Raw genomic sequence first — 13,517 nt, 5'->3', positions numbered from 1 at the left:
AATGCCCTCCACTATTAAGGATTGTTGGACGGCCGTGTGCAAATATTTTTGTTCTCACGATGCAGTCCTGGCCCAGGTAGCCCAATGGGCAAAATATGATTTACACAAATATTATCGTTTCTATAGTGTATACTAAATGGAAACCTTAGAACAGAGTGGGAGAACGCCTCTCTCTCCGCATTTGGTTATCTAGGTTAAGTTGGCTTGTAAAGAAGGGACTTTTTATCCCCTCTCATCTGCCCCTGATCTGAAAAAGTCCTGTGTTCCTGGATTGATATTTCTGTTCTAAAGAGAGTGAAACCCTATTTGCTATCAGAGTTTTCTTGCCAAGATGAGGGCAAGATAGGGAGAGGGAGGCTAGGGAAACCTCAGCCATGGGATAGTATTCTGGGGATTCTGTTTGAAGTCTGTTTCAAATGTCTCTTGTCTCTTTTTGCCTAGAACAAGGAAGTGACCTGTAAGAGAGAGAAATGCCCAGTGCTGTCGAGAGACTGTGCCCTGGCCATCAAGCAGAGGGGAGCCTGTTGTGAGCGGTGCAAAGGTGATTTATGTCTTGGCTGCCTTCTTTTTTGGCTGTTGCTTCAGACATTTTTATTTCTCTTTCTCTCACCTTTCTCTTCACTCAGCCCCTGGCTGGGGTGCAGATGGGTGTTGGGAGGGAAGCTGGTGTGTGTGTGTGTGTGTGTGTGTGTGTGTGTGTGTGTGTGTGTGTTCAGGGGTTAGTAGCAAGGGGGATTCTCCTAGTGGAGGGAGGAAAGAATAGCGAGCATCAGTCTATTTAGATTATTTGCTAAGGCGAGTTGTTAAAATGTCACAGAGGAGATGCCAACATGATACCTCTGCATGTTGGCACGCACGCACACAAGCATCTTATGTACAGAAGTTTCAACACTGTTTCTCCAGGCTCTTCCCTGGCCCTGCCCACCTCTGCCAGAGGAGCCCTGACGCCCAAATGTGATCATTTTGGTCCCTATTCGATTTTTTTCTTTTCTTCCAAATTAAATCTAAATTCTCCCCTTTGTCCTCGAAGTGTTTCTACAATACCCTTACTCCAGCATCGTTTCCCATGGCCTGCCCTGCACGTGTCTCTCTTGAACACGCTGTTGCTTGTCTTGCCTCTGCCTTAGCTCAGGTCTGCTGCCGGTGTGCCGGGTTCTCAGCCCTCACTCGTTTTCCCCTCTAAGTTTCTGTGACAGAGGGACTTTCAATCAGATACTTCAGTGGTGTGCCTTTTCTCATTTGTTACCAGCAGAACATTTGCTCTGTGAGGACACAGGCCAGGCCATGTTCTGACACCGCTTGGTGCTAGGTAGTGTATGTGCAAACAGTGCTTCATTGAGCCGGGTCCCCAGGGGGCAGGATGTGGGTTCTGCAGTCACACTGCCAAGTCCAAATCCAGCAATCCTGGGTCGTAGAGTGTTCCCCAAAAGTTCATGTCCACCACCAATCAGAGTGTCACCTTATTTGGAAATAGATCTTTGGAGATATCCTTCGTTAAGATAACATCCTACTAGATTAGGATGGCCCCAAATCCCATATGACTGGTGTCTTTATATAAAGAGAAGAAGACAGAGAGAGATGCATGAGAAGGTCACCATGTAACAAGAGAGGCGATATAAACACCTGGGCTCTGTTCCTTGAGATTCAGAGTCAGTTGTTCTGGGGGAGGGGACGAGGCATCTGTCTTTTTCAAAAGCTCCCAGGAGATTTAATGTGTAGCCGGGATGGGGAAACTCTGAAAGAGTTCTTGACCTAGTACCAGGTGATTTCTATCCCCACAGAAGAATATACATTTTGGGGGGAGTAGGAGGCGAGAGACCTAAAAGAACCATCAGGAAGAGCTCTATAGACAGCAGGTAAATGAGAAACCATTGTTAGTGACAACTCATGAGTCTATATTCAATGAAGATGTTGTGAACTTTTCAAAACACACTATTATACAAAATCCACATGTCAAATATTAATGCCAAGTTGTTTCTTAATAACTATAGTTATTATTATCAAGTATAATTATTTTTGTGTTAAAGACTAAAAAAACCAAGAAAGAAAGAAAGAAAGAAAGAAAGAAAGAAAGAAAGAAAGAAAGAAAGAAAGAAAGAAAGAAAGAAAGAAACAAGCAAACAAATGAAAAAAACGAGAGAGGCAGAGATTGGAGCTACCACAAGCCAGGAAGCACCTGGAAGTACCAGGAATTAGGAAAAGGCAAGGAGGGATTTTTCTCTGGAACCTTCAGATGGAGCATGGGCCTGCAGACACCTTGATTTTGGACTTCTAGTCAACAGGAGTGTGAGAGAATCCGTTTCTGTTGTCTTAAGCCACGAAGGTTGTGGTAATTTGTCACAGCAGCCCCAGGATATGAGTACCCCATCATTTCCACATGGGCAGACAAAGACGTGGAACCTCTCTCTGCCCCAGTTCCCTCACCTGTAAAATGAGCATAATAATTGTGTCGGAAGGAATGAAATGGGAAGATACATTCAAAGTGTTTAGTGCAGTGCCTGGCAAATAACTATTTCTCACCTAATATACGTATAGTAGGTCCTCTTGAAGCACTCAACAGACTTGACTATCAAAACACATGTTATGAATCCTTTGAGCGGGGTTTTTCTCTGACCCTTTGCTCTCCTCCTATTTTGATTTTTAAAAATGTTATTAGAATGATGGTATAAGAAATAGAGTAAAATAGATAATGGCCAAGAAATATAACTAAACTGTCAAAGTGCTGGTTAGTGCTTATCAAAACTCTTATCCAGTCAGTCAATTGTGTAAATAAATGGGAATGGGGGACTTGAACCCCAAGAACTGGTTAACCACTTCCCATCATTTGCTGAGACTTTTCTCCTCCCTTCTAACTTCTTTCCTCCTCCTTCCCTCTTAGCATACTTCCTTTTAATTTTAACTTTACTTAGATAATTATTACATTAATACATTATCATACTAAAAATTTTAAACAATAAAGGGGAAGAAAGTCTTGTTTTGAGCTACAAAACCCCACTCTTCTCAGAAATAACAACTGTCATCACTTTATTGTGTTTCCCAGACCATTTTCAGTTTATTACATATACATACATATACATGTATATGTGATTTTGTATGTGTGGTTTTATTTTTACACAAATGGAATTAAACAGTACATATTCTTTCACAGTTAAGAAAATCTCAACGATAATATGACTTGGAAATTTTTCCATGCCAGTTTGAGCTGCTGTGCGGATTTCATAGCGTAGCTCTACAATAATTTATATAATTTCTCCCGTAGACGTTTAGATTTTCAGGTTTTTGCCAAGTTGCAGGGAACCAACTTGTCATTCCTGTTGTGTACCTGGGTGTATGTTCCTCAAGGACAGAAACCTGGACATCAAAGTGCTGTGGGAAGAGGCGAGCATATGTTAAATTGTCATGGACATTATTCAGTGGCCTCCCAAAATGGCAGGGCTAGTCACCTTTCTTCTTCTTTGAGAGTTTTTAAGCTCTTTCTTCCCATGATAGACTAGAGGGAGGAAAGCTAATATTACACGTGGCAACATTTAGGCAAATCAGTTGCTTTCGCCTTAAAAACTGGCCCAAACAGCTATATTACCCGTACACGGCCCATATAACCCATTCCTCGTTTTGACCACCACAGGAGCACTCCTATTGCAATTCTTTCCTGGTCTGGATGTTCCTCATATCACAGGGGATACTTTCCTCCCCTTTCTGTGGGATATCGAGTGCCTTTTAAAGAAACCTAGCTGAGGACCATCAACTGCTTTCATGTCTTTCAATAAAACATCGAAAACACTGACAGTCGTCAACAAGACTTGAATGATAGTATTTTAGCAAAATTTGGCCCAATGCTGAAGAACTGCAGTTATAGAATCAATGACATTTAGAGTAGAGGCTGCATGAAGAAAGGGGAAATGTTTTACTTGCCTCTTATTTCTAAGACTGACTTGTCAATGAAAAATTTTATCATCATCTGCATCATCTTCATTTTCTAACATACTCCACATTTGGAGCCGTTGAAGCCTCTCTGAGGTTATTACTTTTGTTTGTTTACTTTGCTACTTCCTATGGGGGAAGCATAGAGAGAAGAAGGCATAGTATTAACTCATTCTTTCCTGGACAGTCTACTAAAAAATTTGAGCCGTTTAAAATTCCCCCATATTATGCTATGTTTATGTTTCTATTTTATTCTATGTCTACTACCATATGGTGGGGACACTTCTGTAACTCGAATTCATAGTTTATTTGCAATAATGTGGAGCCTCATTTCATTCCTTGAAATCACTACAGAAGTTTATATTTATGACATCTTGGTCTTTATGACCATGGCCATTCTTTATGGTTTTTTTCCGGGTCATTTCCATTCTTTGCTGGAGGCCAGGTGGCTGGTCAGGAACACAGCTCCTCACTGATGACATTGTTCCTTGCGAAAGCTGTGGGCATTTGCCTTTCCATTTACTGTTGTTGAAGCTCTGATATCTCAGATAATGATAAAAAGGAGGCAAAATATAAAAATCAGGACCACCATCCTAGGTTGTGAGTTGTGAGGTGTGAATTATCTGGTTGACTCCTTTACCCTGACCTATTATCATGGTGGCCCCAAAGGGACTTGTTTTCCCACGATGCTGGATCCTGGGTTAGTTGGTTTATGCTCATAACTGAGTCTTCACAACAGTGAGGTAATTTCTATCTTTTTCATTTTTCATCTGAGGAAACTGAGGGCCCAAAGTAGTTAAATCATTCATTTGGCAATGTGTTAGTGACCGAAAAATTAACCGAAAGGGTGTCTGTGCCCTCAAGGAGATTGCTCCTCTGGTGGGGAACGAAGAAATACCATCCAGTGGGGGAGGTTCTCCAGGGAAGGTAAGCCAGAGGGCAGAGGGAACGGGGAGGAGGCCAGCTCCTGGGAAGGGGTTGGGTAGTGTGCTGCAGAAGGCTTCCCAGTAGAGGCAACTCATTTTCATGAACATGAAGGAGTTAATCACATCCAAAAGTGCTGTTCCGGGGAAAGCTCCCAGGTAAAAATGTTGGTACACAAAGGCACAAAATAGTTCTTAGGCACCACCTGCCATTCATAATTACCTAGGGAACTTGTTAAAATACCAGTTCTGGGGCTTCCCTTCAGATCTATTGAATTAAAACCAACCTGGAATAAGTTTTTATTTGTAAGTTGTTGATTGTTTGAGAGTGGGGAGAGAAGTCAGACAAAAAGGTAACGGAATCCTGTCATGACTTCTACTTACTTTCCTTTGAAAGAGATGTTGGTATTGAAAAAGAAGCAGTAGAATATATCTGCTCGAGGACAGAAATATGAAAACTGCTATTTCCAAAAGGATTCTTAAGGGGGTGTGTGTGTGTGTGCATTTGTGTTTCTGTTTCCTTCAATCAGATTGCTCATATGATTTATTCATTCATCCATTCAACAAGTTTTTGCTAATCCACATGCCAGGTATTTAGGGGATGGCACTGCTTACTAATTGTTCTTAACTTTTATGAAGTCAGAATAGTCTTTTTAAAAAAGTGAGTAAATTATAACTAATTCTTTTCAAGCAAGCGTTTCAGTGTACTTTTCAGATTATTTTATGCTAATACTGGTTATAAATTTTTATCCAGCTACCTAACAACTGTGCAAAAGATTAATATAATTTAAAGAATCAATATCGTTTGATGAAAACAAATGAGATCATTGAGAGTCAAATAGACGGTTTTGGCAGCTTTTCTATATTTACTTGGACTGAGACTCACCCTTTAATTTGGGGTTCTTTCATGAACAATAATGTATTTGTTATCTGAATATATGTTTGTTATTAGTGGATCATGAACAAATAAGGTGTGTTTCAAACATTTATAGGTCAAATTCCATCCTCTTTCTTCACATAGAACATAAAATATTAATTGTCCACAATACCTTGATGAAAGATATAAGACAACAGTCTTTCGTTTGTCAAGTAGGGTTTGTTTTCCACAGTCTTCTCTTATCTTTGATTTCTCTGTGCTATGTCTTGTTTTTCAATGGGTTGTGATTCCTTGGGTAGCATTTTATATAGTTTAACTTATATATTTGATTTTAAAAATATCCGATGATATCTCAGAAAATGAAAGGAAGGAAGCCAAATATAAATATTTCTACACTGGTTGCCCAAATCAGGACAGCCATCCTACTTTCTGATAAATAAGAATTAGAGAGCAAAACATGCGTGGAAAATTATAAAGGGATTAGGCTCATTTATATAGACCAAGTACTGACCAAAGTAAAAGGGAACTATGAATAATGGTAAAAGATTGAGCATTATTTATTATAGTCTGCCTTTCATAGAGTTCAAGGTCATGACTAAGCGGCCTCTTCTCAGTGTTGCCTTGAGAATGACCTGGAAGATTACTAGGCTTTTCTGAATATTGCTATACGGCTGTTTATAAGGGAGTCAGCCATTTACCATATACATGAATGAGCATTAAAAAACAAACAACAAAAAAACCTTAGAACGATAATCACACTCACTTTGTTGACAGAGTAAATTGTCTTATCTTTTAAACATTTTACGATGGAAAGACTGAGTTAGCCTTGCATGTGTCAATCCGTTTGTTTTTAGCCAAACGTTTTCTTGGCAGTTGTAACCATACAGTGTCTGTTGCCCACACAAAAGGTGGCTCTTTCCTCCACTTCTGTTTTCCTTTCTTTCAGTCACAATCAAATTTTTTGGTAGTTATTGTATATGATCGTTCTGAATGCAGGTTGCCCCAGGTTTCACATCCCCAATAAGGAATGACCTGCCTTAAGGTGAATGTTCTCTCAGTCACCTTGACTATACTGTGAACTAGATTGAGAGAATATTTGGAAATAGACAAACCCCAATCTTCAGGTATTCATAGATATTGTGGCGTTCAGTCCTGAGGTGGTGGTAGTTATTATTCTGATTTAACAAATGGGGAAACATAGATGCTTCAGAAGGTGAAGTGATCTTTTTCAAGATCACAGAGTGGTATGAAGTTGCAGGACTCACGTCCCAAAGGCTCATTCTTCCTTCTGGTATCACACTACCTGTGAGGTAAGAAGAAGGGAGAGAGACCTGCAGACGTAGGAGGGCTCTGGAGATAAAGGAGTGAGAGAGGCGCTGGAATCAGTTTTGCTTGCATGAGTCTCTTCTATAGCTTGTCTGGACCAGCAATTTCAAAGGAAATACGTGGGCCACGAAGCTTTGCAGGGGTGACTAAAGACAACGTGTGGCTTAGTAGGTGGTTGGTGGCTTTTCTTCCTAGTTGACATTTTGGGGGGAACCCCCTAACTTAACTTTTGTTCCTTCTTCAGTATCTATGACGGTTTATAATGCAGCAGTACCCCAGTGAGATAATTTAGATGAGCTTTACTCTTGTATGAGTATGTGTGTGCCTGGTTTCATAAAATATTTTTAATGCGTCCAGACATTTAAAAGCATAGAGAAGCATCTGCAGTAAAAGTAAGGCTTCCGTCTACTCTTGAGCCTAGCTATCTTGCACCCTTTCCTGGAGACAAACATTTATTAGATTCTTGGAGAGCCTTCCAGAGCTGGCCAGCCTTTGCCTATGGTGTGTGTGGTGCTCCATTTCCAACCACATAGAAGTCTCTACTTGTTATACCTCTAGCTGTTTTAATGTTGAGACTGACCGATCACTGAAAACATCTTGGGAAAGTACATTGCCCTGAAAAACATTCCTACCTCTGAGCTACTCATTTCCAGTGCCACTGTATATTTACCATGATGAATTTGTAATGTGTTTCTTGATGAATATTGTTAAATTATGGAATTCCTGCATATATGTATATAACTGATAACTACGATAACAGTTAACATTATGACAAATTTTATCTACCCAGCCTCAGAAATTTGAATGGGGGTTGTTAATATGTTTTTAACGACAAGAAAGAAAACAAAACAAAACTCTTAGAGGGGTTTCTTTTTTGCCCTCCTTTCTCTCTAACCAAAGAAAGATGTATAAAACATTGTATTTCATAGATGGGTTTCCCATAATGTGAACCAGGGCATTTTGGCATTTAAATAAAAATGACCCTATTTGTGTGAAATGTTTTATGAATATTAAATCATACTTTACAAAAATCTGGTTTTGTTGTTAAAACTAGTAAGGAAACTTAAAACAGAGATCAGCTTTCCCTGTCAAATTTGTCCCAATCCATTTATTCAGGGCTTCTGTTTTTGAGATTCTGTAGGACTTTGGAAGGTAGTTTAAGTGGAGAGTTTGTGGTTGCCTTTATTTTATTTTATTTTTTAAATTTTATTGGGAGACAGTGTGTTTTTCCAGGACCCATCAGCTCCAAGTCATTGTCCTTCAATCTAGTTGTGGAGGGCAGAGCTCACTGGCCCATGTGGGAATCGAACTGGCAACCCTATTGTTCAGAGCTCATGCTCTAACCAACTGAGCCACCCGGCTGTCCCTGTGGTTGCCTTTAAGTTAGAAGATTAGATGTCCAAGGCTTGCTGCTGACTCGGGGTCCATCAGTTTTCACTTTTCTAAAGTGGGCAAGTTGATCCTCTTCCTCATTGTGACAGAGGAGGCCAGTTGCCCTGGACGCCTTGTTGTATCGTATGCACAGTGCTGCAATTGGGCATGGGCCTGGCAGCCGTATCAGCACATGGGTGCCCTCTCCAGTGGCCACCGGCCTAACAGAGCTGCATTCAGCTACTGCTGCCCAGTCTATTAATTATCTATTGATGCATAGTAAGTTATGACATACTTAGTGGCCTAAAATAACACTCATTTATTATCATACAGTGTCTATGGATTAGGATTCTAGGTATGGCTTAGCTAGGTCTCACAAGGCTGCAGACAAGGTCAGTCAGGGCTGGGTCTGATCTGAGGCTCAAGGTCATCTTCTAAGCTTACATTGTTGTTAGTGGAATTTAGTTCCTTGTACCTGTAGAATGGTTTGCTTCTATAAGTCCAGCAGGAGAATGTCTGACCTACAAACCTGTTTTTAGGGCTCACCTATTAGGTCAGGCCCATTCAAGATGATTTTCCTCTTTAATAACTCAAAGTCAAATTGATGGCGAATCTTAATTACACCGGAAAGATCTCTTCATCTTTGCCATGTGGCATAACCTAATTGTGGGAGTGACATTTATCACATTCACAAGTCTTGCTCATGCTCAAGGGCAGGGGATCCCACAAGGTGGGTATATCAGGGAGTGGAAATCTTGGGGACCATATTAGAATTGTACCAACCATACTCAGAGCAACTCTGAGATGTATGGCAGGTAGAAGCATCTATGGAGAATGGCGCTGAGAGCTAGAAGGTAACTTATGGATCACTGCACACAGTGCACACTCTTGCCATTCCTTCTCTCCTGGTTAGGTGGCTACCGAGCCCTGCAAGGGGTGACTCATGCTTATCTCTCTAGCCTTCTCTAATTCTGGATTCCTCCAGGTAGGAGGCTTTATTTTGTGTCTCCCAGCATTCTGTGCTTGCTTCCTGCAATGGGGCTTCACATATACTCTTCCCTCTTTCTGGACTGCTTTTCCACCCTATGTCATTTAGTTAACTTTTACCCTTTCTTCACTTCTCACTTTAGTCATAACTTCCTGGGCCTCCATGGCTACTTGCCATGGAATTAAGGCTCTCTCCTTAGCACTTGGCACAATTGTGAGTTAACATTTTGATATTCTGTAACTCCCACAAACTAGAGGTTCTGTGAGAGCAGGGACTATAGTATTCTGAGCCGTGGTCATTGTGCTTGGCACACAGTAGTCAAATATACTACTGGAAATATGTACTAGTGGAAAAAGGGGGAAAAGATAGGGAGGAAAAAGAGGAAAATTGGGACCACATTCTAGTCTTCCTACTTCAGTGTACGTCTCCTGCTATAAGCTGTATATTTAGTGCATTACTATTGAGACATGTACATCTTAACACATCTTAAGTCCTTTTGGGAATTCTGCAGGACTTAAAAAGTGTTGAGCAAGAATTGTGGGGAGAGAATAAGAGTGGATAAATAGGAATGAAAAATGACTGAATGTCTATAAAGCAGACCCCAGCTCTTGACACTTTACTATTTCTTCCCTGAAATTCCATACAGGTAAAAAAAAAGAAAAAAAAAACGCTTAAAATCACTACAACCCAAGTATATTTTCACATGGCAGTGGATGTAGTATATTTCAGTACTAATAGACACAGCAATAACGTAAATGCAACTTTTAGTAGATCCTTCAGTATATTATGCAAAGGTACCAAATAATATTATGCAATTATGACTTCAGATTTTCTAGTTACCATCATTTTGATATGATTATCTTCTTCCTTTTATAACATCATATAAAACACCTTTAATTTGGCTCTGAGTTTTCTGCAGCTGCTCTTAAAACTGCTCTGTGACGGCCTGTAACTTCCCGCCATGCAGGATAAACCGCTCTGCACTTGAAGATGATTTTTAAGATGATTCCCCCCCATCCCCCGTCTTATATTTTACCATGGGAATGAAATCAGAGTGGTGCTTATCATCTCAAAATGTCTTGGAATCCAAACATTCTTATCTCCTCTGAGGCTTCTATTGGCATTGTTTCATGGAGTCTATCAAACTGAGAAAAATAAAGCTAGGTATCCAAGTGCAAAGTTGGGGTGCATCATCAGAAACTACAGGAAAGAAGTGACTTGACACAGTAGCCCCCGACATCTGTCCAGATTCTCCCTTATTTGCTGGTTAAGTTTGGCAACTGAGAAATTGCAAGTGTGTCTATGTGTGTGACTTGTGTCTATTTCTGAAGATGCATGAATGTACATGCACCTATTTGTTATTTTGAAAATGATCATCGTGCTGCAATTATAACTCTTCTTATTGGGCTTTGATCAGAGAATAATCTCAGTCTCTTCAGAAGTTGGCGCTTTTTTTTTTTAAGATCCAATGTTCTGGGTTCTCTTTTTGAGAGGAATCTCATCATGAGAGCTAATGTACACTTGCCTTAAGATTCTGTCTGCTAGCGAGGCTTACATTTAACAGGACTGATGTGATAATGAAGTGAACAAAGTACATTGGTATGCCCATGAACTTGAGTGCCTCCTTCACTAAGATAAGTTTATTTACCCCAGAGCCAGTTAATTATGTTTCCAGTAGCTTGGTGGTGAAAGGGCTCAAGATGTTTATCTGCAGACATGCTTGGGCATCGACCAGCTGATATTTAACACATGAGGCAGGCTTCTGACTCCTGGAGAATGTCTGGGCATTCTCTGAGCCATACCTGGGACAGGCAGAGGGATCGGATTTGAAAATGTACTTTGAAATTTTGATATTTGGGGTTCAGGGGACTGTGTGGTACGGCCACCTCGATGAGGCTGTGAATGCAAACGTAACCACTTCAGACCTCTAGAAGCAAGGCCACATGGAGGTGCTAAATACAAAAGCCAGAGTGATATTTTCAGGCATCTAGACAGGGCACTTCTGTGCCTGGGGGCCTGTGTATTGGAGGGTAGTCCTAACAGCCTCCAGTCATTGAAGAATGAAGTGAAAGGAGACTGCACTTGGCATTAGATGTGGAATCAATTCCCTACTCTGCCACTTGTAGTGCCTTGACCTTCGCCAAGTGTAAGAGGAATCACAATATTTGCTTTTTTGTGTCTGGCTTATTTCACTTAGCATAATGCCGTCAAGGTTCATTCATGTTGTAGCATGCATCGTTGTTCATTCCTTTTTAAGGCCGACTAATTTTTCACTGTATGCCTATACCATGTTTTGTTTACCCATTCATCCCTCAGTGGACCTTTGGGTTGTTTCCACTGGGCATCTATAGTGTTAATTAACCCCCAGGTGGTTCTGACGCTCAACAGGCTTGGGAGCCTCCTGGAATGAATTTTCTCCTGGTTAAATTATGAGTTTGTGTACACTAGGTTTAGGAGGAAGAGGGCCAGATGTCGTAACTGAAAAGATGTGACCACTGGTCTTCTTACATATCTTATTTAGGTATATAAAATAAACAACATGACCCCTGATGCCAATAAAATACCCTAAACTCTAGCCAAATGTTCATGGGCTGTTGTTAGGAAGGGAAAAGATTTCACAGAGCCAATAGCATCTAATGTAAAAATATGTAGTTCTGTATACAGTGGTGTGCTGGAGAACTTCCCAACTCTGTGTTTAGTGATACGATGGTAGCTAGAAATTGACCACAGCGGGAGTATTTACACCTTGGCAATTGGAAAACACTACAACATCAGGGCTTTTCCCTCTTGTGGAGCTGGTTGTGAAACGTCAGCAGCACACCTCTGGTCATGTGCCAGGTGTTCGGTATTTTTCTTCTTTTTAACAAATATCACCAGCTAAAGATAGACAATTTTGAAAGATAAGCCTGTGTCAACCAACTAAATTCCAGAAACCCGTGGCTCCTCTGATTGAGGATGTTCGGGAGGTTAATAGGGCCGAGCTCCCGTGAAGCACCTCTGTCTCCTTCAACTCCACGTTGGATGAGCAGGGACTCATCTGTTGGTGAGATTGTGCCTCATTTCTTTCCAACTATGATCACACCCATTAGTGACTGCTCTCCTTGTCAGATAGTTGGCAGTCTCTTCTATAGCTTCTGCCCATAGGTTAAGGTCTTTTTCAATTTTGTCCTGTTTTCAGAGACGGTGAAGTTTTCTCCTTAATGCCCTTATCTACCCATATTTCAAATGCAACAAAGACCTCCCTCTGATCTCATGGCATGAGATCAGAGGGGGCCACACACAGCCTCCCAGAAGACTCTGCAGATATGTTGGGCTGTTTAATCAGACATCCTTTCTGCTGGCCACAGTTCTAAAACCACCTAAAGGAGGTAGCAGATTAGAGGAAAAAGATAGACTTCAGGAATCTACATTTTTACAGACGCCCTAGGGGATGCCCTTAGTCCTTGCATGGCTCTTAGACAAAATGCTTCCTACAAGTGGACTTGGCAAATGCAGGCAGGCTTCATCCTGCAGTGGGAAAGCGTCCTGGATGCTGTGTGCGTCATTTTCCCATAGACATAATATTTAAAATGGTATAGAAAAGGGGTGTATGCTCAGCAGGGATATTTTGTAGATATAGACCAGCTCATTCTAATATTTGTATTAACAGGCAAAGGACCTAGAAAACAATTCTGTAAAACCGGAATCAAAGTGGGAAGAGTCAGTCTACCCAATGTCAAGACTTATAGTTACAGGAGTAAAGACAGTGTGGTACTGGCAGAGCCATAACACAGAGATCAATGAAATAGAATGGAGAACCCAGAAATAGACTCATACAAATATGCCACCTGATATTTGAGACAGGTGCCAAGGCAACTCAGTGGAAGAAGACTAACCTTTTTAGCATACGGTGCTGGAAGAATTAGATATTCATAGGCAAAAAATAAATGTCATCTAAACCTCATATATAAAACAAAAATTAACTGAAAATTGATAATAGAGTTAAACGTAAAACATAAAACTGTAAAACGTGTGTAAAAAGAATGTAGGAGTAAAACTCTGAGACCCAGGGTTGGGCAAATAATTTTTAGATTTGACACCAAAAGCATTGTCCATAGAAAGGAAAAACTGA

The 13,517-nt window shown here is 40.7% G+C and overlaps 1 protein-coding gene across 3 annotated transcripts in view; it reads left to right on the top strand.

The window, feature by feature from the left end:
• The window catches only part of BMPER (BMP binding endothelial regulator), a 221,676-nt gene that overhangs the window by 30,205 nt on the left and 177,954 nt on the right, over window positions 1-13,517 (top strand). For all 3 annotated transcript variants that reach the window (XM_019757329.3, XM_019757327.3, XM_074340986.2), the window contains exon 3: window positions 442-541. In XM_019757329.3, the coding sequence (XP_019612888.1) occupies window positions 442-541 (100 nt within the window). The remainder of the gene's footprint in view (window positions 1-441; window positions 542-13,517) is intronic.

Source organism: Rhinolophus sinicus, chromosome 4 (genome assembly GCF_057876585.1).
Source record: "Rhinolophus sinicus isolate RSI-liver-muscle chromosome 4, RSI-T2T, whole genome shotgun sequence".
NCBI lineage: Eukaryota > Metazoa > Chordata > Mammalia > Chiroptera > Rhinolophidae > Rhinolophus > Rhinolophus sinicus.
The sequence above is the reverse complement of the archived record's forward strand: the minus strand, read 5'-3'. Positions and strand labels throughout refer to the sequence as shown.